Here is a 26,223-nt window from a genome sequence, read left to right on the forward strand (position 1 = left end):
CACATTGACGTATTTATGTTCAGGCCTATGTTATTCATGGAAATTTTTAAACTCAGATGCATGCTTGACTTCATTTCAAGAATCTCAATATACAATAGATACAGAGAAAACTAAGAGAGAAAGAAATATTTCACTTAAGCATTAGCAAAAATGTCAGTGTCTAGTCAGCCCCTGTGGCAAACTAGAATATTTATTTGCAGGAACAAGTATCTAACTTTTACTCCTTTTTAAAAAATTCAGTTGAAAATGTTGGCTCATTTCCATTCCAAAGCCACTATTGAAGGATTCTGTTCTGAGAGAACATATCTGATTATAAATTCACCCTGCTCAAACTCTCCTGAGCTCTAAATAAGACTTGGACATTCTTTCATCCTTACCTGGATGACCCTCCATTTTTTACAGGAGCTGACATGAGCTTCAGCAACCTCTCTCTTCAAACCCCCAACCTCATTTCGCCCTACACAATTGACTCTGAGACCAGCTTTAAAAGGCTGGGGCCACCCATCAGAAACTCCCACAATTAATTCTCTCTCCTCCAGATCAGAAATGTTCTTCATCAAATCCAAAAGCAAAATCAGTTCTCTGTTTTTCCCCACACTTATGCCAAGATATTCCCATTGTCCCATAATTGCCTGTTTCTTCAAGAGCCTTATTCCATCAACTTTTTCTCATTTCTCTTCTACTTGTCCCCTTGCTTGCTTTGGTCCTTCTCTGTCATCGTAGTCAACACTTATTAATTTACACTAAAAAATAAAACTAAGTGAACCCTCTTTGATTTTGTAATCTCATCTATTAAAACCCCAGCAATCCATATCCCAAAACACCTTCCAATAGCAATCTCCCTGCTTTCACTCATACAGCTTAATCCTATGACTACTCTAATTCCAAATCTGCCTTCAATTCCAAATCTGCATTCCTGCCTTTTCTTCTCCAAAAACTCCAAATTAGCAAGCCAATCTATCAGCTTTTCTTGACACACAATCCATGTTTCTGTGAAACATATCACATATATGAAATAGTAAACATCATACTTATGCACATTTCAGATAATAATACTGCAAACACCTGCACAGCCATTCCTGGTTTCAGAATGCTACATGTCAGAACATGTCATTCAGGGTAACTTGAATACGTGTTCCTGGGCCATAGTCATTCATATTTGGTTCAGAAAAAAACCCTATTTTTTATTGCTGGAAAAAAAAAAAAAAAAAGCCTACTACATTTCTTCAAAGTTCCCATGTGATTCTTCTTTATCGTATGCTCAATCCACCCCCAAGAACCCCTCTTCCTAATTTCGAACACAGCTTTCACATCACTCCATTTCTTCATAAGAATCTCTTTGTTTGGAACATCTGCCAAATCCCAGCTCCATCTGTTGAAATTCTCTTCCAAGATCTGCCTCAATCTTACAAAGTCATAGTATTTTTATTCTTGTTCTTTCTTTATATATTTTATCATGTTGCCTTCACTTAAATAGCACTTCATGTTCACATTCACCTTCTCTTGTTGATTATATACATTGTGCCTATATTCAAGTATGAAATGATAGTAACAATGTGTTTTTTAATTTCCCACAGTGCCTAGTATAATGCCCCCTCCAGAGTAAGAACTTAGTAAGTATGTCTTTCACTATGTAATTCTTCTTTTCTCTCCTAGATCTATTGCCGAGCTCTGAATTCACTGGGCCAAGATTTGGAGAGGCCTCTTGAGCTTAGAGTCAGGGTTTTGGATATCAACGACAACCCACCAGTGTTTTCCATGTCTACATTCCTAGGACAAATAGAAGAAAATTCTAATGCAAGTAAGTAGTCTACTTTATTAAAGTAAACAAGAATATATTAGCTTCAAGGTCACTCTTCACTGCCGGGCAACTACAAGCTAAACATGATGGATTTTACAGACAACCCATAGAAAAGCATTTCAAAGAGAAAGCTTTCCCTTCAACTGTAGAGGTAGCTCCAGTCTGTCATTCAAAATGAGCAGGTGCAAAGCAATGAGGAGGATTTTTTCTTGTGACTCATACACTAGCTCTGAAGAAGATTCTTAACAAATTCCAAGAGTATTTTGCAGTGTTGGTGGGGGCATAGTGATAAACATGTAGTCTCCCAGCCTGATTGTGTGGAAGGGCAATCTCACCCCTTCTGATCATCATGCTTCTTTTTAAGTTAGATATTTTTATTGAGATATACTACATCTTTGTGGAACACGTTATGGTAATTCAATACATGTATACAATGTATAATAATCAAATCAGGGTAGTAGGCATTTCCATCGCTTCAACCATTAATCATTTTTTCTGTTCTAGGAATTTCATATTCATCCTTTCTAGTCATTTTGAAGTATATCATAGATTGTTTTAACCAACAGTTACCCCACTGTGCTAAAGAAGAAGCAGAAGTAACTGTTATCGTGCCTCTTACTGAACTCCTTGCAAACAATTGTGTTAATGAAACAAGTCACACACAGAACAATAACACATGTTCTCACTCATTTGTGGAAACCAGTCAGCCCGCCTATTAGAGAAGCAGAAAGAAATAGTGGTTGCTGGAGACTAGAAAGGGGAGAGGGAGAGGGACAGAAAAAATGTTAAATTAACTATTTTAAAGTCACTCATAGAAATCAGCTCCATATAATCTATTTGAGATCAAGAGCATTTGTTGACAGCAAATAAATGCAAAACTATCACTGTTTCTACTTCTTATATGAGTCAATAAGTCAATAAATAAAGCCATCTCTCAATATCTGTAGGGGATGGTACTGGGACCTCTGCAGATCCAAACTCCATGAGTGCACAAGTCCTTCATATAAATAGCTAGTATTGCATTTAGCTGGCATATACCCCCCATATACTTTAAATCAGACCTAGATGACTTGTAATACTTCATACAATGTAAATACTATATAAATATGTAATGCTATATTGTTTAGAGGATAACAAGAAAAAAAAGTTTTTTACATGTTCTGTACAGGGTTGCAATATTTTTATTTTATTCATCCATGGTTGGTTGAATTGTGAATGTGGAACCCACAAATATGGAGAACCAACTGCAAACGTTTTGCTTTTTAGTCAAGTCCTTGATTTTAAGTGTTTGAAATTCATTATAAATTTAATCCTGTATGGCCCATTATGCATATTTGAAGCAGATATCCCCAGTGGTAATTGGGTGCACTGGAAAATGTATCCCACTAGAACACTTATCTGCAAGAGCTTGGACAATCTCAAGGAGCCATTGCCTCCTATGGATCATTGTATAGGGCAATGTGTCACTGCCAAATACATAAGGTACCTAGGCACATTAGCTACTTATCATGTCATTGAAGATTGGCCTAAACACATGAAAACCAATAAGGTTGCTCCTTTGAAGTCAAAACTTCAATTTACCATAGGAACTTTCAACCTTTAAATAGTATAATTTCTTATAAATCTCTTAAGTCCTCACATTCTACTTTTATTCATTTAAATATTACATCTATACTTTGAATTTTTAAAATATCATTATAAAAATCCTTTTTTGTAAAAATTTACTCAGACAATATAAAAAATAAAATGAAAATGAAAATCTATTCTTTCTTCTCCCTCGTACCATTCCTCAGAGGAAAACTTTAACATGTACTAGGTACATGTTTTGTAATTATATAAACATAAGTAAATCTAATTTTGGACATAAGTATCCTTTTACATACAAATCCATGTAATTTTATTTAGATATACTTTGAACATATTCCCATACCAGACCATGTTTTCTGATTTATTCAGTTCTTTCAATAGTTGCATTGGATTTCACACTATATAAATATGCCATAAGTAGTTAATTACCTAGAGAAAACACTTTTAAACTTTGCTAAAATGAAGAGAGGGAGAAAGAAGAGAAAAGGAAAGAAATGTCCTACTTCACCTGTTGGAAAACTGTTTGAAACAGTTTGGAAAATAGAAAAGGATTCTAGATTATAAATGAATACTTGTAGTTTTTCATGGTCTCTAGTACCTTTCATTAAAATCACTCCAAAGAGCAATCGAAAAGATAAAGGACAGGACAGGACTACATGTAGTTAAATGAATATTTCTTTAAATCTACAAGTTATCCAGCATTTACCTGAGGACAGCCCCAAACAAAACAAAAATAATACTTATTTATTAAAAGTGCATATTCAATAGGAACTTCATTAGTTATTTAAATCTTGTATAACCTCAACAAAAATTGTCTCCATTTATAGATGTGGAAACTGAGGACCAGATCATACAGTTTCAAAGTGTTAAAGTCAGGAAAAAGTTGAACTGGTCTTAATATCCTTTTGTTTCACCTAAACAAAGAATCCTACAGAAGAAGAAATTATACTAAAATAAGAGATAGGAATTCAGAATAATACACTTCCTTTGTTTCCCAGCTTCAGGAATGTCTGAGCTTCTAGTAAAATGTGATCTCTTATCAAGAAAAGGGTAAAGGAAGGAGCTAAGATATTGATGTGTTGAAGCAGTAGAAATGGAAGATAATAAGATGCACATTATATGGATTAACTAAAACACTGTTGAGAAGGTAACATACCATATACTGCAACAAAAACTTAAATTGACATTTTGCAATCAATTTTTCTTCATTTTTAGATACACTGGTGATGAGACTCAATGCTACTGATGCAGATGAACCAAACAATTTGAACTCAAAAATAGCCTTCAAGATCATAAGACAGGAACCTTCCGATTCACCAATGTTTATCATCAACAGATATACTGGAGAAATTCGAACAATGAATAATTTTCTAGACAGAGAGGTAATTCTTTTTCCTCAAATGGGTTTTTAGTCAATGGCACTGATTCCAAAAACAAGAATACTTGAGAGAAAAAAAGAATAATGTTTTAAAATTTTAGTTATATAACCATCTCATATAATGGTAACAAGGAATATATTTAAATGAAAAAAGCATGGATTATTCAATGACATTTTATTCTAACATTTTTCATTTAATCAGTTGATTAGGATTTGCCTTGATTTAAGAAAAGTGAATTGTAAAAGGACTTAAAAATTTGCAAAAGGTAGAGATAAAAGCCCCATTAAAAAATAAAAGTGTGCCCTTTAATGAAATAAGCATAAGAAACACTTGCTGTTGTCTCCATCTTGGTGAGTCACAGTTCATGAGATCATGGTAAAGACTCCAAGAATATAATATTTAGAGGAAGAAGCTTGCTTGTTTCTTTTACCTAGCACAACCTAACTCTTGGAAGCAGAACTAACAACTAACTCACTTTCTCTCTCTCTCTCTCTCTCTCTCTCTCTCTCTCTCTCTCTCTCTCTCTCTCTCTCTCTCTCTCTCCTCCCCTCCCCTTTTTCTCCTTTTCCTCCCTTCGTCCTTCCCTCCATCTATTTTTTCCTTTATGTAACTCCTACTGGTAGCCAACCTAGTGGTTTACATTCAGAAATGGATCACAGAGCCAAAATAATGAATACGAATGAAATAACACCCAAACCAATCTTTTCATTTACAAATAATAACTAGTGATTGTTAACAGATTAGAATCAGCATTGTGCGGTTTATATTTTATCACATGGTCCCATGATTTAATTTTAAAATACCTATTCTTTTCATTTTTTAAGAAATATTGCCTTTAAATAGAATGTAGCATACCTGCATACGTGTTAGGGACAGAAATGAAATGAGGATGTTTTATTTTCTAATTAAAGCATAATTAAATTTTATTTTAATTATTAATAGTTATTATAAAATGACAGTCTCCCTACTAATGACTCTCAGGTTTAGGATAAATCAGATTAGTTTCATATTTTTAAAGATCCAAATGCAGTTTCTAGGTTACCAAAATCTCCTTTTTAACTAGTTTGAAAATTATCACTAGAAGAAATTATTTAACTCTTCCTCTCTCAAACTTTCTTAAGCATCCCAGTGAGATTCCTTTAATACCAAAGTAGCTATAACAATAAAGATCTCTAATAAAGGCGTGCCAGACATAAAGAAAACTGGCCATGAAGAGATACCAAGATGTCTTTAACAATGAACACCTTAAAGTTATACTCAAAGTTTTAATTTAAAACTCTGTAGTTTTTACCAACTTCTAAAAATGTGAGCACCATTGCATAGGACCAAAAACAGATACCTCAACAACTCCATCACCACAACCCTCAATCTCCCCAAAATACAAACTGTCTCCCTTTATTTTTCTCACACATTCAGGGGCTGATATTTAAAGAGTGTGAAATTTTCATGTCCTAAATCTTTGGTAAACCTAGATCTCTCTCCTCTTATTCATTCTGGTCTCTTTCACTATTTATCAACTTTTCCCTCCTCTGGACTTATTATGATTAAAAAGACATGAGGTCTTTAAAAAAGTGTTGCTTCTTTTAAACAATGCTGAGAATGGAAGTGGCAACTTCCATACTGATTCATATGAGATTTGTGGATTTTTCAATATTCTGCATTATCCCTATCTCTATCATAGACTTCTGCAAATACTGAGTCAGTCTTTTAGAAGAGCTTTACATAAGACAAAGTAGACTCTATGTCAAGTATGATATTGTTGGTAATGTGTACTTTTAGCAATATGGCCAGTATTCTCTTGCTGTAAGAGGCTCAGACAGAGATGGTGGGGCAGACGGCATGTCAGCAGAGTGTGAATGCAACATTAAAATCCTCGATGTCAATGATAACATCCCGTACATGGAACAGTCTTCTGTAAGTATTTCTTCTTTCAATTTTTAATCTAATAATTTAAATTCATTACATTTTAAATTTTGGACAATTTTATTTACAGATATATGTGTTCTATGTAATAATTTACTTTTAAAAATTTTTTTAGATGTTGATTGACCTTTATTTTATTCATTTATTTATATGTGGTGCTGAGAATCAAACCCAGTGCCTCACACCTTCTAGGCAAGTGCTCTATCGCTGAGTCACAACCCCAAACCCTGTAATAACTTATAATTGAAATGTAGACACACCTTTTGTGTTTGTTTATACATTAGGAAAAAATAAATTTAAACAATAAAAAGTAAAATTATAACAAATATAATCTTTAAATAATGAGTAATATTAAAATATCAGTATAAGCCTCATACAGTTCTTCTCTCACACAGTTTGTGTGTGTGTGTGTGTGTGTGTGTGTGTGTGTGTGTTTTGGTTTTTTTTACTTTTTGTTTCAGTACTCTGTAAGTATCGAAGAAAATGCTCTCCATTCAGACTTGCTCCAGATTAGAGTAATTGATTTGGATGAAGAATACTCAGCTAACTGGATGGCAGTAATTTTCTTTATCTCTGGAAATGAGGGAAATTGGTTTGAAATAGAAATGAACGAAAGAACCAACGTAGGAATTCTAAAGGTTGTTAAGGTATGGTGCAATTATCCTAAATATTTTGTTTTCTTGATCTTTTTTCAAAATATTGTTTAAAATGACATTAACATTTTACAAACTTGAGTCAGTGAAAGGAGAAAAATTATTGTGCTTTAAAATTATATATGATTTTAAGTTGTTTTATACAAAATCTTTCTGCTTACATTATTTCAGAAAAACAGGCATTGATTTTAACTTGAAAGTATTTTTATCAATACAGTACTCCCAAAAGATAATATGAATTGAAAGCATTTTTTAAAGGACAATCTTATTTTACACTTTCAACAAAGTATGCTTAATACTTAAGGTTAATATTTTCAGAATGTTTTTAAAGCAGATTTAACATGGACTCTAAAAAAAAATGTGTCCATGCTCAGCCTTCTAAGTCAATTATTGTGTGCCAAGAATATTCACCATGTAAATTAAAAGCTGTTTATTCGTCTCATGTATTTTTATAAAATTAAAATTAAATTACTGGGATTGCAAAACTGTCGTATTCCCATCTCACTGTGGCTATTGACCAAGGCTATTAGGAACACAGATATTTGGTCCAGTGTTCTCTTATTTCCCTTCTCTCCATATTGATGATCTACCACATTCACCTGCAGTAAAATTTTCTCTGAGATACAAGAAAAAAAAATTGACTTCTAAGGAGCTGATAGTGAAGGTTTCACCCTGTACTATTAGAGTCATACGATTTAATATCTGAAATCTGCACTAGCTTTGCTTTATCTCTCATAGCATCCTTGCAAATTAGGTTGTATTATACCCATATTGCAGATAAAGAGATTGAGGCAAACTATGTAACTTCCTCAAGTTCTCATAGCTGATAAGTGGTGCAGCCAGCATTCAAACCTCAGTTTCTCTAGCTATGAGTTCACATTCCTAGTCGAGTGCAGTGGTGCACACCTGTAAGCCCAGCAGCTCAGGAGGCTGAGACAGAAGAATCTTGAGTTCAAAGCCAGCCTCAGCAACTTAGTTATGTCCTAAGCAACTTAGCAAGTCCCCATCTCAAATGAAAAATAAAAGAGACTGGGGATAGGGCACAGTGGTTAAGTGCCCCTGGATTCAAACACAAATAGAAAGAAATTCATATTCTTTCTGCGATAACATGTATGACTCAATACTAGGGAAACTGGATCCTCATCAGTTGCACCCCAAACTAATATGCTACTTTAGAAAATTATTCATCACATTTTTCATATCTTTATCCATAAAATAGGATGATAATTATTTTCTCAAACAAAACATCATGTACTAAATCTTTTGTCATAATTATTTGAGATAATATGTGTGTAATATACACATAAATATATTCTTTAAATTATAAATAAGGCCAAATTAAAACAGAGATTAAAATTTTTAGCTAAACAGGAGAACTCATTTTAGCTAAACAGGAGAGATTCAGTGTGTGAATCTCTGTTTTTATCTAAATTATTCTCATGCAAAAATTCTGAAAAATATATTTATATTTGGTACATGAGGACATAATGACATAGTTGTTTTGTAGATTTTAAGAGCTGTGGATTTTGACATCACCTTTCATAATGAAAATCACTACTTGATTATTTTATAATATGATTAATTTTTCTAGAATATGTTGAAGAAAAAAGAAATTTTATCATATAATAAATATAAATGTTATAGTCCAGTACCTGACATTCTCAAAAAGTCACATTTACAGAAGTGAAATTTCTTCTAAATAGTTCTTTATGGATAAAACTTGTCAAATGATCAAACCTCCAATTTATTTGACCCATACTTCGTTATAAATAGAAACATAAATTGATAGAAGCTGACATAAGTTATCTTTGCACTACAAGATGCACGATTTTGACCACCTGTATTACTTTAAGTTTTTAATTTGCTGAATGTGCAGAATTCATGCCTTTTATTAGCCACCTTTTCAACAATGGATCTAAGACCAACTTCTTCTTATTATGTTTGCATGTATTTACATTGAACTAAAGACAAAGAAAGTAAGAATAGATTGGGTTTTGCATGCATTTATATTCAGTAATGGAAAAAAATGTAAGAAATTACTTTTATTATTCTCTTTCTTCTGACATGTTTTCTTATACTAAAACTATTTTACTCTCTATTTTCTAGCCCTGAAATGTTGTCTTATGGTAAAACTATTTCACTTTGTATTTTCTAGCCCTTAGATTATGAAGCTATGAACAATCTGCAACTTAGCATTGGAGTTAGAAATAAAGCTGAATTTCATCATTCAATTATATCTCAATATAAACTTACAGCAACTGCAATCTCTGTGGTTGTGTTAAATGTAGTGGAAGGCGCAGTGTTCCGCCCTGGTTCAAAGACATTTGCAGTAACAAGTAATATGGGAGCAAATTATAAAGTAGGAGACTTCATAGCTACTGACTTGGACACAGGTCTAGCTTCAACAACTGTTAGGTAAGAATGACATTTTCCAACTAATTTTTACTGCATATTGAACATAAGTACATATATTCATTTTAAAAATTTGAAGTATCTGAATTAAAATTTTTCTTTATTTTGAAACCATCCTTCAATTGCAAAAAGTACTAACTACTGATTTGTTACTTGGAATATTTAAGAAAATATAAAAATGTGTGTAAGATGTACTAGGTGAAACTGTGAAGATAAGTGACAATAATATATCTGGAAAGTTCTGATATGCCTGTGTTTATAGATCTCATTGATCAATTAGCTAATTACCATAGGCTCTAGTTGTCCACACTATCCCTACCCCACCTTAAATCCAGGGAAGATTTTATGGAACTGGTTTTCACATTTCAAAATTGTTCAGCTTGCAATAAATTAGATTTAGTTAGCCCATTTTGATTATTTTCTTCACTTTTACCAGCATTAAATGTTGGTCGATAATTTTGGTATAAAACATTAGTTATATTAAGGAAAAATGTGCCGTTATAAAGAGTTTAAGAACTCTCTATGACAAATCTGCTACCTATTGAATTGTCACTTAGAGTATTTGATATAAGAAAATACAAAGTTTAAACCTGGCATTGTGGCACATGCCTGTAATCCCAGCACCTCAAGAGACTGAGGCAGGAGGATTGTGAGTTCACAGCCAGTCTCAGCAATTTAGCCCCTAGGTTCAATCTCAAGTACCAAAAAAATAAAAAAGAAAGAAAGGAAAGAAAAGATAAAGTTAAGAACTGTATATGTATAAATCTTCTACTTAATCACAAAAAAAATATTGTGCACACATATATTTTCACATGTGACTGCGATCAAGAAGAGTGGAGAAAAGATCTTACTAATGTGTGTTAGTGTGTTCTCCTACACACTGCGACACTTCTGTCCTCAACCTTATCACTGTGGACCACCATCGCTGATCAGCTTCTCATACCCCGTAGGAGCGAATCCACTGACAGATGCCTCCTCCCCACCCCAGTTCCTCTTAAAGTTCTATTCTCAGAGTTTAGCACGATGCAGGAGACAGAGAAAGTGTTATATGACCAGTGTTTGTTTCACAAGTGTGTCAATGAGGAGAACACTGAAGTCAAAGATGAGAGAGGAGGAGGACAGGATGGATGCACAAGGCGAGGATGAAGTTTGGAATTGAAAAGGGCCTTGGAAAATCATTGTGAGTTTAGCGGGGAGGAGTGGAAGTAGGGAAGGTCTGCAGATCAAGCTGAGCTTTGAAGGCAAAGGAACTTTTTCTGATAAGAGAATAGTATAGAATTAGAGCAGCCTAGGGTCTAGGTCTTCCAGGATGGTTTTGTTGCCACCAAAGGGAAATGAGACTGAAGCATAAAAGTATAAAAACATATTCATCAAAAATGGTTACTCACTTTTTTTCTTAGATTAAATTTTGGCCTACTTATGAATGGTCCATATAACTGGTACTGCCCTAAATAAAAATCTCTAATCATTGCAATCTATACCCAGGGCTTATTATGAATGACTAGAGAAATACATTTTATAATTAAATAGTCATTGTTAAGATATAGTTGACATTGATTTACATTATTTTCTTTCAAATACAGATATGTGATGGGAAATAATCCAGCTGACCTGCTAGCTGTTGACTCAAAAACAGGCATCATCACTTTGAGAAACAGAGTCACCCAGGAACAATATGACAGACTTGGGGGACGATACCAAGGAACAATTCTATCTATCGATGGTAAGAAATCAATTTAAATTCTTTTTCTTCTAGAGAAAGTTATATACGAACATATTCAGACATTAAAATGTTCATTAATATACTTTTTATAAAACCCTTTTCCAATATAAGTTGTTATATAGGATATTGAAGACTCAAATCTTTAAAGGTGTGAGGCAGTATAATTTAGTGGCTAAAAGCATGAGCTCTGAGGTGAGAAAGACTGGTATCCCGTACCATCTCTTAATAGCCATAGGATCTTAGAGAAGTTATGTAACCCATCCATACCTCAATCTTCTGTGAAATGGGACAATAACAATTTGGAATTAGAATGATATGATGATAATGATCAAAAATAACAACAAAAGCAACAATACTATGACCACGGTTAAGTGACAGCCCATGGACTGTAATATCAGGTTGACTAGATTTAAATCTCTCTTTTACACATTTCCAAATATTTGCTTCCATTTTTTTCAGAAAGTACCTATTGAGTTCTAACCATTGTGTAAAGTTCTAGGGTTATATCCATGAACAGTTAGACAGTTGAGCTCACATTTATATAATAGCACCAACAAAACCACCTTAGATATAATGTCATATATTATTTGCCTCTCTGACATCTAGTAGAGTAGATACCGGACTTGTAGTTAGAAGTTCTAACTTTGACACAATTAAATCTTAAGGAAATTGCAAAAACATCTAACTTTCAGTTTTCCCACCTGCCAGATTTGGGCAATAACACCTTTAAATTGTATAATTTTGAGGAATAAATGGCATAATTAAATGAAAAGTGTCTAGTTGATGGCTAACAAATAAGTGTTAATTTAATGTTTATTATATCTAATATACAGTATAAATCAGAGCAGGGTTCCTGTTGTTTACAGTCTTGGCCACATTCCCTAAATTATTTGGCATAATGATACTTAATAAATATATCTAAGCAATATGGGAAAAAACTTACCTCAACTTATTCCTATATTTTTACCCAACAGTTCTACTTCCAATAATTTTAGCAGAGGTTCTAAATGTTAAAGGTTGAATACACAGAGATGCTAAGTACAGCACTATCTTTAATAAGTATTAAAATATTGAAGGCAAAGTCAATAGACAACTGAGCAGGTAAATCATGGTCCACTTGATATGAAGTTATATAACCTTTGGATCCTATGTTGATGAAAAGTGTATTAAAACATGAAAGAATGCTCATAGTTTAAAAAATATAAACTGGAATGAGCCATACGATCTTATCAATGTAACAAATAATAAACTATGTTCAGACATCATAATTAAGGACAAAAATATCATCAAAACAAATCAACAGGGGTGGATCTTGGGAACTACTACTATGGGTTTTTGTTTTGTTTTACTTCATTCCCTAATTCTATACTTTTCAAATTTTATGTACTATGCAACTATTTATAATGTAAAGAAATAATCCAATAAATAGGATTAATAGTAATATAATAAGGTTACTTATAATAATATAATAATCTTTTGATATAAAAACTGACAAGGGATAATTTATTAAACTGATGGAAATAAAGACACTGAAAGAAGTATTAACACAAAAAGAAAATAGTTCTATCTTGCCCAAACATTATTACACTAAATGTATAAAATATTTCTTCTGTTTTGAACATCACTATAGATTCTCTTCAAAGAACTTGCACTGGCACAATTGTTATCGACCTTCAAGGTTCTGGCTGGGAAACTAATAACCAGGGTGGTACCAGCAGCGGTGGAGCCGGTGGCAGTACTGGTGGCGGTGGCAGTACCGGTGGCGGTGGCAGTGGCGGTGATGGTAGTACTAGCAGCAATACAGGTTCCAGTACTGAAACCAGTACCAGTACCGATGAGGATCATGACAGAGAAGACACCAGTACCAACACAAACGAGAATGATTCCACTGGTAACGGTACTCCCAACACAGAAGGAAATGGGAACAACGATGGAACTGAGTATGTTCCTGGTGAGACTGGCGTCCAGCGGGACCGTCTCTCAGATAATGTACATTTTGGACCTGCGGGCATTGGACTGCTCATCATGGGATTCTTAGTCCTGGGATGTAAGTACTTCCTCAATTCTATTTATATGTGCCCCCTCCCATCAAAAAAAATGTTGGGGGGTGAAAAATGTTTTCTGAGTCTTTGGTGAAATATATTTTTACAAATTATGATATTGTGCAGTTACCAAGAAAATGTCTATGCTTGGTACTGCGTTTACAAAATGGAAAAAAAAAAAAAATCAAACTTCTTGGACCCTTACAGGGCAGTGAAGGGCAAAAATTTGTTTGCTGTCAATCTCAGTGTGATGGGAAAATGCCACAACAAGCAAGTTCAAATGGATCTATCTAGGTGAAGACAATCAGAAATAATTTATTGAAGCAATCAGAAAAGGCTACACCTAACAAGTAAACACTGAGTTGAGTTTTAACAAATGAGTAGGAGTTAGCTTTATGAACAAGCAAGAAGGAAGGTGATACAAAGGTGGGGGGAGGAAATCCCTTGTATAAAAGCCCCAAAGAATGAGAAAACAAGATACTGAAATAAAGGACTCCCGTGTGGAAGAAATAAAGGATGTGCCTAAAGTATGGCCAGAGCTGAGACTAGAAAGATAGGCAGGAGCAAGATCTTGAAAGTGCTAAGGGTACATAGTTGAATAAAATGGAGACTCAAAAAGACCTGGGGTTGAATTCTGGTTCCTAAACTTAACTGTCTGAATCTTTCAAAGGTTGCCTAACCTTTCTGAACCTTGCTTTTTTCATGTGTGAAATAATAATGTTTACTTCACAACATTATTATGATAGCAAAAAAGAACCACACCAGGCACTCAGCACATTCTGTGACCCTAGAGCCCTCACTGAGGATCTAGTCACAGGTACAATCCAGTGGATTCTCTAGTGGCCTTTAGCATTGCCTTGGATGATGGTAGAAAGTCAGGTAGAGATGGGTCATGTGTTGCAGTGTCTGAGAATGAGGGGGACCTATGAAATAAATAAGTTGAAAACTGTGAACTATGATTAAGTTAATGCAAACATTGCCATTTTCAAGTATGGAATCATAAAATCTTCATGTCAGAAGATATTTCACATATTTAATTAAAACACACAAAATGCTAATTCAGAGAAATACAGATGAAATACTTTTTCTACCTTCTTTTCCCTCTATACATGAACAGCCATAAATAGATGTTTTTACTGAATTTATTTGTAAACTAGGTTTACTCTGACTTCAAATAACTGACCCCTTTGAACATTTTAATCAATACTGATTCATCTAAACAGAGAATTTGGACATGCTAATATCACAGCTTAAAGGTGAGGTTCTTTATCTAAAATATACTTTGAAAAATGAAATTTCTATATTAAATAATAGGAGCTCGTTTTTTTTTTTGGCTTATAATGTGTTGAAGTAGTGACTAGAAAAAGTTCTCTGAAAGGGAGAACAAGTTTTCAAAAAGGCTATATTTCATCAAAATGAACCAAGGCAAGAAAAACGTAAAAATACTAGCAAACTTGCAAAATGTACCATAAAGTGTATATGAGATCAGCCTCTAATTTTTTAGCAAGAATGATTATTGATCAACATTATAAAACTTTAAAATGTATTACTTTATAAAAATAACTTGATTACCTGAGTGTGATCATCATAACTGTAAATAAATAAATGAGTTTGTTTTTATATTGCTGATTAACTTTCAGTAGTTAATAAAGCCTTTTTAAATTAGATATGGGCCTTAGAGTCCTCTACATTTAAAGTTTTCTGCCATCCTACCGTATTTTTAAAACATCAAAGCACACAGAATTTGTACCCTTCTTTTCTCCTTAGGTCTCTACTTTTTTTCTTATTTTGGTTCTCTCTTCCTTCTTTGCTACCTTGTTTCTTTATTTTATCCTTCCTTCTTTCCTCAAAATTTTTACTTACACGTCCTTTCTTTCAGCTATCCATTAATTCAAAAACATTATTTATAAAGATTGTATTATATGGGCTGGGGATATAGCTCAGTAGATTGCTTGCCTCGCATGCACAAGGCCCTGGTTTCAATCCCCAGCACCACAAAAAAAAAAAAAAAAAAAAGATTGTATTGTATTATAGAAAAAAGATGATAAGTACATGAAAGAGAAAACTCCAATTGACAAACAGGAAAAGACATTGTTAAACAGTGTGATATTCTCTCTTTGTGTAAAAGTAATTTAAAGAAAAGATATCTGCGTAGGGGAAAATAATAGCCTTAATGAGAATAAGGATAATGGGTAAGATTTTGTTATAGAAATAAAGAAAAGCAGGCACATGCAAAAGTAGAAAAATAAGTAAAGGCATGGAAGAGAAAACAGAAGAACCAAGGACACTGCCTGGCATCCCCAGCCTGCTTTCTTCTCTCCCATCTATGACAGGGAAAACAGTCATCTGTTTTAATCAGACAATACTATTTATAATTTTAATAATTTTAATATTGATTATTATCTAGTATATTGAAGCTCACATTTACTTTGGTACCTGACAATTAGTTTGTTTTCTGAAGTTTCCATAATAACTTAAAAATCTAAAAGTTTTATTAGAAATTCAAATTTAACCATAAAAAAGCAGATTGTTTTCTTTTAATATGGCCCACTGTTAACTCCAGTATTCCTCTTTCCACCATCAGTGGTCCCATTTTTGTTGATGTGTTGTGAATGTGGCGGTGCCCCCGGTGGTGGAGCTGGCTTTGAGCCTGTTCCTGAATGTTCTGATGGAGCAATTCATTCATGGGCAGTAGAAGGACCACAGCCTGAACCCCGGGTAAGTGCTAATCATGAGAAAGGTACTAAACCCAGTCTGTACACGTGAGCCAAGATGGTAGGATCACTCGGTCTATGTAATTCTTTGTTCGGGAATAGCTGATGGGAAAAGGAAGAGGAATCAAAAGTATATCAAAATGAGATAGAAGTAACCAGAGAAGGCTTTCAATATGAGAATCAGATTTTAAAAGGATTTCAGAAGTTTCCCAGAGAGTATTCTTTTAGGAAATCTGTAGCAATTGAGAATAAAACAAATGCATCATAAGAATGGGAAAATGTTGTTTCCTGTCTTTTAGGATTTGACCACTGTCTGTGTACCACAAATTCCACCTGGTAATGTAAATATGATGGAATGCATTGACAACTCAGGTGAGAAAAAAAATTTTAACAGCTCAAATGACTAAGAAGGAACTCTGTCCTTTCTTGTTGTATCTTTCTGTGTTTTCATGACCTTATTTGTCTTTAAAAGTATTTACATAATTCCTTTTTAAATGACTAATGTGTAAATTATATGGTAAAGGCAAACCTACTATAATTATTATTCTTATGTGATGTATTTTTGAAATTTTCCTCGATCATCAGAGAATACATAGGAGATGATAAAATTAGGACATTTATAAATGGAAGTACTGAATTATAACCATGAGTAAATTTTGTCAAGATTTTTATCTAACAGAGAAAATGTGATATGCATATATAATTAAAATATGTGTCAAAATATATGCACACATACTAAGATTAAAATACAACCTGATTAAAGTAGATCTGTGCTCATTCATTGGGGCTACAATCTTCTATAATTTGTTTAATAATTCAAAATTGCTCTGACTTTAGAGGCTTATTATGACCAAGAAAAAAACTATATCTATTCTTAGTCTCAACCTAAGTGTTGATCTAAAAACATTTCTTAAGTTGAAAGAAAATAGACTCAACACTGTCAAAATCTTTCAAAGCTTTCAGCTAAGATTTTGTGCATGTGGTATAGTTTCTCCTTGTACTGGGACAACACTGTATAAATACAAAAGGCCTTAAAACAGGAGTCTAGCCCACTTTACAGGCAGAAACCAGGGAACAATTAAAATCTCATAGTAAGTGGATAACTATCACTGTAATAAGAGAAGCAATTAAAATAACTTCTCACATCTTGTGAAAATAGTTGTACTATGTTTCCTTTTCCAGGGTAAATGCTATTGATAGTTATTTTTTTCTTAGCATTTTCCAAACTAATTATTACTGATGATTACTTTTCCACTTTGTACACTCTAAAATATAATAGACATTGAACTGTTTATAACTTGTAGAACTGGACCTCATTCAAAGAAGTAGATAACTAGTCTTTGAACCTATTTCTCCTCCTGATGTATCTATTTTTGTGAATGACACCAATATCTCCCCACCCTAAATAAAAACTCTTGTTGACTCACATCTCCCTTTTCATTGATATCCAGTTAGCATATTCACATTATTTAATTATGCATTTATTCTCTCACTAATTCTGTAAACCTTTGCACAAATCTTGAATAAATCACCATGGAAGATACTAATGCAAGCTCATTAATGCATGCCTGAATAAGAAATCTTACATCATAGTAGTTTTTAATATATTTGCTAAATGTACAAGCAAAAGTAAATTTAATGTGATTAACACTTTTAGGAGTTTATACAAATGAGTATGGTGGCAGAGAAATGCAAGATCTGGGAGGAGGAGAAAGAACAACAGGATTTGAACTAATGGATGGAGTGAAAACATCAGCCCCACCTGAAATATGTCAAGAATATTCTGGAACATTAAGAAGAAATTCTATGAGGGAATGTAGAGAAGGTGGTCTGAATATGAATTTCATGGAAAGTTACTTTTGTCAGGTAAGGCCCCTAGTCAAGCACCTTCCTCCCTAACCACCATATTCTAAGCTTCCCCTACTCCCATCAGGGAATTTGGCAAGAGACTCAGGTTCCCAACTTCTAAATGTTCATGTCCAACACTTTCTATTGTGGATGAATAATATTCCTAAAGCTCTTATCTGAGCTCTGTACTCTCCCACTTAAAAATGGCCAATGGCTCCCAGTTCTGTTCTGCTATAACATAAATTTCAAATTCTTCAACATGGCAATTAAAATGATTCACAATTAACCCCCCTCCCTCACATCTCCAGTCACCCTTCCTTCCTTCCCATCAACCTCATTTGCTGAGCACCTCTGCCTTCTCCACAGCAGACTTTTCTCCTCTAAGGTTTTGCTTCTGCATGACTCTCCCGCATTGCTTTTATCCTCTCTTCTCACACAAACTCCTACCCATCCCTCAAGACTCAGTTCAAATATCACTGCCTCTCTGAAGATTTTACAGCTAATCATCTCATCCAAAATAAGATCCATGTTTTATCTGTATTTTTGTAGAACTTTATACATTTTATAGAACTTACCATCGCCAAAATGTGTTCATGTATAGGTCCACCACCATTTTAGCGTCTCATCCATATATTGTCTACCTTTCAGGGCCAGTACTCAGTTCAGTTCCAAGCAGACAGTAAGCATTCACTAAGAGAGCCACAGTACATTTCCAGAACATTCTATGAAACAGCTGTAGGTGATGCAAAGAGTGTGGGGCCTGGAAAAAGTGTCAGAAGAAGAATTAACCTTGCCATCCCCAGGCAGAGATCCAACTGCCTGTTGGTTACACATCACATGATATTCAACCTTCAGCAAGTTCCTGTCTCTGAGTCTAACTGGAAATATAGTTCTGTCCTTCCACATTCTCACTAAAATTCCTTTATTAATTCCCCTCTGGTTTAGAGGGTGATTGATATTTTTTAATAAATATTAGTAAAAGTTTTTCAAATAGTAATGAATAATAATGGGGCTAGTTACTGAAATATATGGGAATACTTCCCATTCAGGTCCCTACCTATGAATATTATCTTCACAAAAAGTAGAATGCTGCCTCAAAACCTTGCACTTACAGCTCCCACTAGCCAGAAAACTCAACAGACTTCACTGTGATCTCCAATAAGCACCACTTGAAGGAGACGACTTCCTTCTCCTCTAAAGGAACAACCTCCATCACTCTACATTCCTTTACCTGAACCCATGCTCCCTGGCATCCATGATCATGCCTTGTCTGTTTTGTCCTACTGAAACATGAGCCCTAAGAGAGAAAATCGAATCTGCTTTTGTTCATTGTTGCACAGCTCAGTTCCTAACAGAAACTTGTGTTCTTGTAAATACACATTCATAATTTCATTTTCTCTTTTCTCTACAAACTCAGAAGGCATATGCTTACGCAGATGAAGATGAAGGACGCCCATCCAATGACTGCTTGCTCATATATGACATTGAAGGTGTAGGTTCCCCCGCCGGCTCCGTGGGCTGTTGCAGTTTCATTGGAGAAGACTTGGATGAAAGCTTCTTGGATACTCTGGGACCTAAATTTAAGAAGTTGGCAGATATCAGCCTAGGAAGAGAAATCGAATCATATCCAGACCCCGATCCTTCTTGGCAACCTCAGACCACTGAACCAACTTGTCCCCAACAGACAACAGAGCCCATGGCCAGTGGACACCCACCAATCTCCCCGCACTTTGGCACTACTACAGTAATTTCTGAGAGCACCTATCCCTCAGGACCTGGTGTACAACATCCTATGCCAATTCCTGATCCTCTGGGTTATGGTAATGTCACTGTGACTGAGTCTTACACCACCTCTGGCACTCTGAAGCCCTCTGTCCATCTTCATGATAACCGGCATGCATCAAATGTGGTGGTGACGGAGAGGGTGGTGGGCCCAATCTCTGGCGCTGATTTACATGGAATGCTAGATATGCCTGACTTGAGAGATGGCTCGAATGTGATAGTGACAGAAAGGGTAATAGCGCCAGGTTCAAGTCTACCCACCTCTCTGACTATCTCTAATCCTAGAGAGTCTTCAAATGTGGTAGTGACAGAAAGAGTAATCCAACCAACTTCTGGCATGATGGGCAGTCTGAGTATGCACCCTGACTTATCAAATGCCCACAATGTGATTGTGACAGAGAGGGTTGTTTCTGGTGCTGGCATAAGTGGAATTAGTGGCACAGCTGGGATAAGTGGAGGTGGGGGCATAGGTAGCAGTGGTCTGGTTAGCACCAGCATGGGTGCTGGTAGCATGGGCCTGAGTGGGGCTGGAGTAAGTGGTGGTGGCATTGGGCTGAGTAGCATGGGTGGAGGTGGGGGCTTGAGTAGCAGCATGGGGGGGACAGCCACTATTGGTCATGTGAGGAGTTCCTCTGACCATCACTTTAGCCAGACCCTTGGATCTTCCTCCCCTAGCACATCTCGAAGTCGAATTACAAAGTACAGTACAGTACAATATACCAAGTAGTCAGGATCCCAGCATACCTATTCACAGTAATTGTGATTTAGGTTCTATTCTCACCACCCCAAAATCTAACAATGCAATTTATGATGCACAACTAGGTGCTAAGATAATTGTGGAACAAGCTGAGGAACCACAATGAGAAAAATAAATGGAAACATTGCTGTGGGGGAGAGTCCTCCTTAGCATTCATAAACGTTTTTCTTATATTAGTACTAATGAAATTGTGATCATGAACTAAATTAAGGCATGGTCTTCTTTTGTGGCTGCATGGCCTGTAGGGTCTTTTTCGCATCTATGTGGCCTCTAGTATATCTACAGCATGTTGAATAAATAAAATGTGATCATGTAAAAGCACTGGCCTTAAGATGGCAATTGATGTAATTCTTGCTATGTTATGATTTGCCTTTGACTCAGGCAACATTCAAAAAGAATAAACCTGTGATATGTTTTTGTGGGGAAACGGGTTATAAACATACCATTTCCCCACATAGGCCCTGTTAATTTCACAGATAATATAAATGAAAAAATCCAACACAGATTCAGACCAGGGTTAATCATTAAATAAAATCTGACTACATAATCAAGTCCACAAGCCAACAAGGACTCTTACCTTGACTGCACTTTAATAGGACTCAATGAAATAAACTTCAAATTAGGAAATACTTCCTAGAGGAAAATTCTATTAAAGAGCAGCGAGAAAGTAAGATTTGTTCAAGGGAAGCTGGCAATGTCTACACCTGAATTTCAAGATGGGACTTCATTTAAATCTCCTATGGAGTCAAGGACTTTTCTGATTCTAGACTGTGTGTGATGATAGATGTGATCTTGAAGAATATTGCTTACTGGTGAGGTTATGGGACATCACACTTATTTCTCTCTTTACCACTGTGGTAGTGAATCAATAATAAGGAAAACTTGTCAAGTTAACTCCTTAGATTGAAGCGAATAACACCAAACATGGTTGTCATCACTGGTGGGAAATGACCTTTCAAGTAAGCAGATGGAACTGCATTGTATTTTCAGATTGTGTTTTCATTACATGCTATTCACTTGTACCCAGCTCTTTATTACATAACTCCTAAGTTTAAAATGATCTACTTAAGCTGAGCTGTGGGAAGAAAAGCTAGCAGTGTGGTTAAGCTTTGGGGGAATTTTTTAAGGGTCTCTAAAAAATGTTTTTAGAACATGTAAACTGTTTTAAATGGGGAAAGTTAGAAAAGAATTGTTTGGTAAAGTAATACCGTACTAATTATTAGCTTTAATTGAGTTTGGTACTTTCTTTTAACAATCCTCTGCTGCCATTTTGAGGTGATCAACCAGGAACCTTTAACAGAGTTGATGATATTGTGTTAGCAAGAATGAAATAACACTATTAGTGTATCCCACTCCCTAATTAAATTTTTTCACTAGCATAAATTTTAAATTGCTGGTTTGATTTTTAATAAGCTCTTGGCTTAGACTTGGATCTGATTAATAGTTTCCAAATACAATAGCATAATATATTTAATATATTTTTCTAGCTTCAAAATTTAGTAATGTGCTATTTATGATGTATTATTTCTGTGTATTTGCCATATTATGTTACCTGATTTTAAAATATCTAAAAAGAATCAGAAAGATAAGCAACTTTACAATTGCATGGTAGAGGAATTTTTTCTCTTTTTAATTTTATTGTTAATTTAAATTTCACTAAAGTGAAACTGGATATGACAAAATAAAATTAGAAAAAATAATATCTTTCCCCTTGAATTGTAAATTATATACAACTTTTAAAGATTTTTTTCTCCTGACTACTAAAATTTCCCAGGGTGTTACATGATCAAAGAATTATCATTTAACTTCCTACATTTGTCAAAGAGGGCTAGGAGTGAATTGTTTTACTTCGAGCTATTTTGCTCTACATAATAGCAGACGAGGTTAATATTTTAAAGGTCACAATATGCATCTTATTTTAACTCTGTAGAATATGTAAAATTTTGACAATCTGTAGCATGCCAAAATGCAGAGGTGTAAATAAAGTTATTCAAAGGGAGTCTTTCTTTTATTTCTTTCTGCCACTTAGGGGATTGCATAATGATGGGTATTTTTTTTCCAGAAACAAAGTCAAGAGGTGTTTATTGAAATATACTTGAGTATGCCTGAGTTCAGGAGTTTGAGGGAATAGAAATAATTATTCATTAATTAAGAAATTAACTAGTTAATTAAAGGGAATGGTATCTGACCAAAAGAATTGTATTTATTGTCTTGCTATGATGTATCATCATAAGCCTTTTCTTAAAATGCCTGATACCTTTCAGAGATATTTTTTGGGTTGTCTAACAAAGGGCAGAATAACAATCTCAAAGCTGCTGTTATTAAGATCAATTAAAAAATTATGAAAAATACAATTTTAAGATGCTAATATTAGTCATTTATCTTTCTAGGACGAGTCCTTCAAGTCAACCTTTTTTTGAGGGTGGGGGTGGCTGGAGATTGCACAATGATGTTTTAATTGTTCAGTTGTAAATTTCGCAATTGCCTTTTTAAGACAACAATTCTAAGACTCAAGTAAAGGTATATTTTTCAATAAATGACCTTTGGGCAGAATTTCATTCTTTAGATGGTTTACTCTAATTCATATGCATTATTCCATAGACCTAGAAGAGATACAGAAATAATTTCATAAGTAAATAACTAATTTAGATTCATATGGCAAGTTAAATTGTAAAACTTGCTCTTAACTAAAAGGAGAAGGAATAGACAGTAATTTAGTGTTTTGCATATATGGTTTGGAAACAAACCATAATGTTTATATAACATCTGATTTTCTAAAAAGGTATTCCTCAAGACAAAATTTACTGTATTATAAATACTTTATTATTTAATGTCAACCAAAATACCATCTTGAGCTAATTTGGACATTGAATTCCAGATATGTCTGCTACATATTTCTTACCTCTATGCATATTGCCTGATGTAACTATTTACACTGAAAAACTTGCAGGTAAAATGTCTTTTTAGCATTATTTATATATCTTCATCTGAACTTCTGCTCTACATTTATTAATAAAGTTTTGGCATCATAATTTCATTCAATGTATTATTCTTACAAAATTTTAATTATATGTCTTTAAAAATTACATTTTTATATTAAGTGGATGTGTTTAGTTACATAATTTATTTCTAAATTTATACCAAGATTTGATTGTCGGTCAAAGCATAACACATATGACACCCTTTATCTTTCTTAGGAGATTACAGGAGTTATAATCAGTGGGAAAAAATGGCTATAACTATTTTGAAAGACTTTTTAAAAAATACTTAACCCATTTTACCATGCATATTTAATAAGTTCCAGTCTTTTTAGGGGATTTCTGATATTTTTAAGACTTACTTCACATTGCATTGGAATATAACAGTTCACAGTAGAGCATTAGTATTTGAAGAACTCAAATCTTATTAGTCCCAGATTATTCAATTTGTGTTAAGACAAAGCCTGAACTAATCAACCTATTATTCATCAAATACTTTTGAAAGATGTATAATTTGTTTAATTTTCTATATCTTTTCCCATTTCTTTATGTTTGAATTACTGAACACTTTATGATCAATTTGCTTTTATTTTTCATTGGCTCTATTTTCCAAGCATCTTAAAACTCTGATTTCATCTTTGGTATATTTTTCGATAAATGACCTTTGGGCAGAATTTCATTCTTTGGATGGTTTACTCTAATTCATATGCATTATTCCATAGACCTTGTTTAAAACATGGTGCTTTCCTTCAAGTTTCAATATAAATGTTTTGGGATTATCTGGATGTTAGTTCCTTGCTTCATCATTGGTAGCTCTTTTAAGACAGTTTGTAATTCCAAAGAGTGGTGTTTATAGCAATAAAGATTGATATGCCTGCATTATATTTTCTGAATTATAAGGTTGAGGGAGGTTGTAGATTGTAAGAAATAATTAGGAGTTATTAAATCTAGTTATTATTTTCAGCCTATATTCAAGGAGATAATTATTTTATTTTCACAGTGTTAAAATATATTTTCATTCTCCCTTTTCTTCTTTTTTTTTTTTTTTTGTTGTTGTTGTTTTTTGTTTTTTTGTTTTTTTCCATGTTTACTGAGAGGCCTGCTGTGGAATACTTAGGGAAGCCAGAGCTCAGCCTTGATCAGGTTGCTAGCCTCATTCAAAACAACAGATGGCTTTTAAAAAGTAAATAAATAAAAGCTAGTATTTTATACTTTTGATATTTTTAGCATTTTATGTTTTATATGTTTATTTTCTACTTTTACTTCTTTCTTTTGTACTCCATTTTGCCTACACTCCCATTTTATTTCTTCTAAAGTGAATTTTCTTATTTGCTTTGGAAGTCAGACCCTTTCTTCTGTCAGCAAACCATATGCCTCTCTGGGCACTGGACCCTTCTGATCAAGGAGTAGTCAAGAAAGAGCAAGGTTATCTGTGGGTCTGGAGACAGTTAAAGAAAGACAACAACAGGACACAGTTCTGACAGGTAACAAGCGTGAACTTGAGTTGGCCTTGGAGGCTTTTCTAAACTCTGATTCATTCTGAGTGTAGTGGAGAACACTGGCAAGCCTGGCATGAGCAGAGCTCCACTTAGTTTTGTGTTTTTTGAATATCACTCTTTGGCACTCATGGAGGAAATCACAGAGTCAAGGAAACTGGTTAGAAGTCTACTATGATAATCCAAGGGAATGGCTAGATCACTGCAGTTTGGTGGCAAAACAAATGACAAAAACAAAGCAAAAATGCTAGACCCGTCAATAAAGCAGCATGTGGAAAGAATGGACCTGAGGTCACTGAGCAACAGATTAAATTTAAGCCTCATTATAAACTGCCTTAGGAAAGCTCAAGCATTCACAGTGCAAATGGAGAGTATAAGGTTGATCAAAATTTGAAAATTATGCCAGTTTCTAGTCATTTGTTGGTGATTGAGTTCAAATAAGAAATTCCTGTCTGGCACAGTGGCACCTGCTTGTAATTCCAGCAGCTCAGGAGGCCGAGGAAAAAGGATTGCAAGTTCAAAGTCAGCCTCAACAATTTATTGAAGCCCTAACCAACTCGGCAACACCCTGTCTGTAAATAAAATATAAAATAAAAGGGCTGGGGATGTGGCTCAGTGGTTAAGCACCCTGAGTTCAATCCCCAATAACAGGAAGGAAGGAAGGAAGGAAGGAAGGAAGGAAGGAAGGAAGGAAGGAAGGAAGGAAGGAAGGAAGGAAGGGAGGGAGGGAGGGAGGGAGGGAGGGAGGGAGGGAGAAAAGAAGAAATCCTGCTGATGGTGGGGAAAACTGACTTTTCCAAGATTGACAAAGAGAGCTTATCAACCTGGTGTATCCCAATCTCCACCTGTGTTTCCCAGTAGCCTCTTTCATACCTTTGTATGAGAAACTGAGGAAGAATGGATTCTGCCTTTAGAACATTCCCAGAACTGTTCAGAAAATCAGACTCTGACTTACCAAAGTTTACATCTGATTTGACCCAGGATGCCATTTGTCATATCTCAAAGAAAAATACTTTCATTCATTCAATTTAGCAGATAATCTCTCAAATTTTTTGCTTGATAAATTACAGACCTGGGTTTCTCTGTTCATTATAATTGTCTTATATTGACTTCGCCCAGAAGAAGATC

At 34.5% G+C, this 26,223-nt stretch overlaps 1 protein-coding gene across 1 annotated transcript in view; it reads left to right on the forward strand.

Annotated features, from left to right (window-relative positions):
* Nucleotides 1-23,174, forward strand: part of DSG1 (desmoglein 1) — a 34,141-nt gene extending 10,967 nt beyond the window's left edge. Inside the window, exons 5-15 of the mRNA XM_079109320.1 lie at nucleotides 1,657-1,801; nucleotides 4,604-4,770; nucleotides 6,547-6,681; nucleotides 7,152-7,337; nucleotides 9,499-9,758; nucleotides 11,339-11,478; nucleotides 13,109-13,525; nucleotides 16,105-16,238; nucleotides 16,534-16,606; nucleotides 17,892-18,100; nucleotides 19,500-23,174. Of these exons, the coding sequence (XP_078965446.1) occupies nucleotides 1,657-1,801; nucleotides 4,604-4,770; nucleotides 6,547-6,681; nucleotides 7,152-7,337; nucleotides 9,499-9,758; nucleotides 11,339-11,478; nucleotides 13,109-13,525; nucleotides 16,105-16,238; nucleotides 16,534-16,606; nucleotides 17,892-18,100; nucleotides 19,500-20,591 (2,958 nt within the window). The 3' untranslated portion in view covers nucleotides 20,592-23,174. The remainder of the gene's footprint in view (nucleotides 1-1,656; nucleotides 1,802-4,603; nucleotides 4,771-6,546; nucleotides 6,682-7,151; nucleotides 7,338-9,498; nucleotides 9,759-11,338; nucleotides 11,479-13,108; nucleotides 13,526-16,104; nucleotides 16,239-16,533; nucleotides 16,607-17,891; nucleotides 18,101-19,499) is intronic.
* The last annotated feature ends 3,049 nt before the right edge of the window (nucleotides 23,175-26,223 follow it).

Source organism: Sciurus vulgaris (assembly GCF_902686455.1).
Source record: "Sciurus vulgaris genome assembly, chromosome: 13".
Lineage (NCBI taxonomy): Eukaryota > Metazoa > Chordata > Mammalia > Rodentia > Sciuridae > Sciurus > Sciurus vulgaris.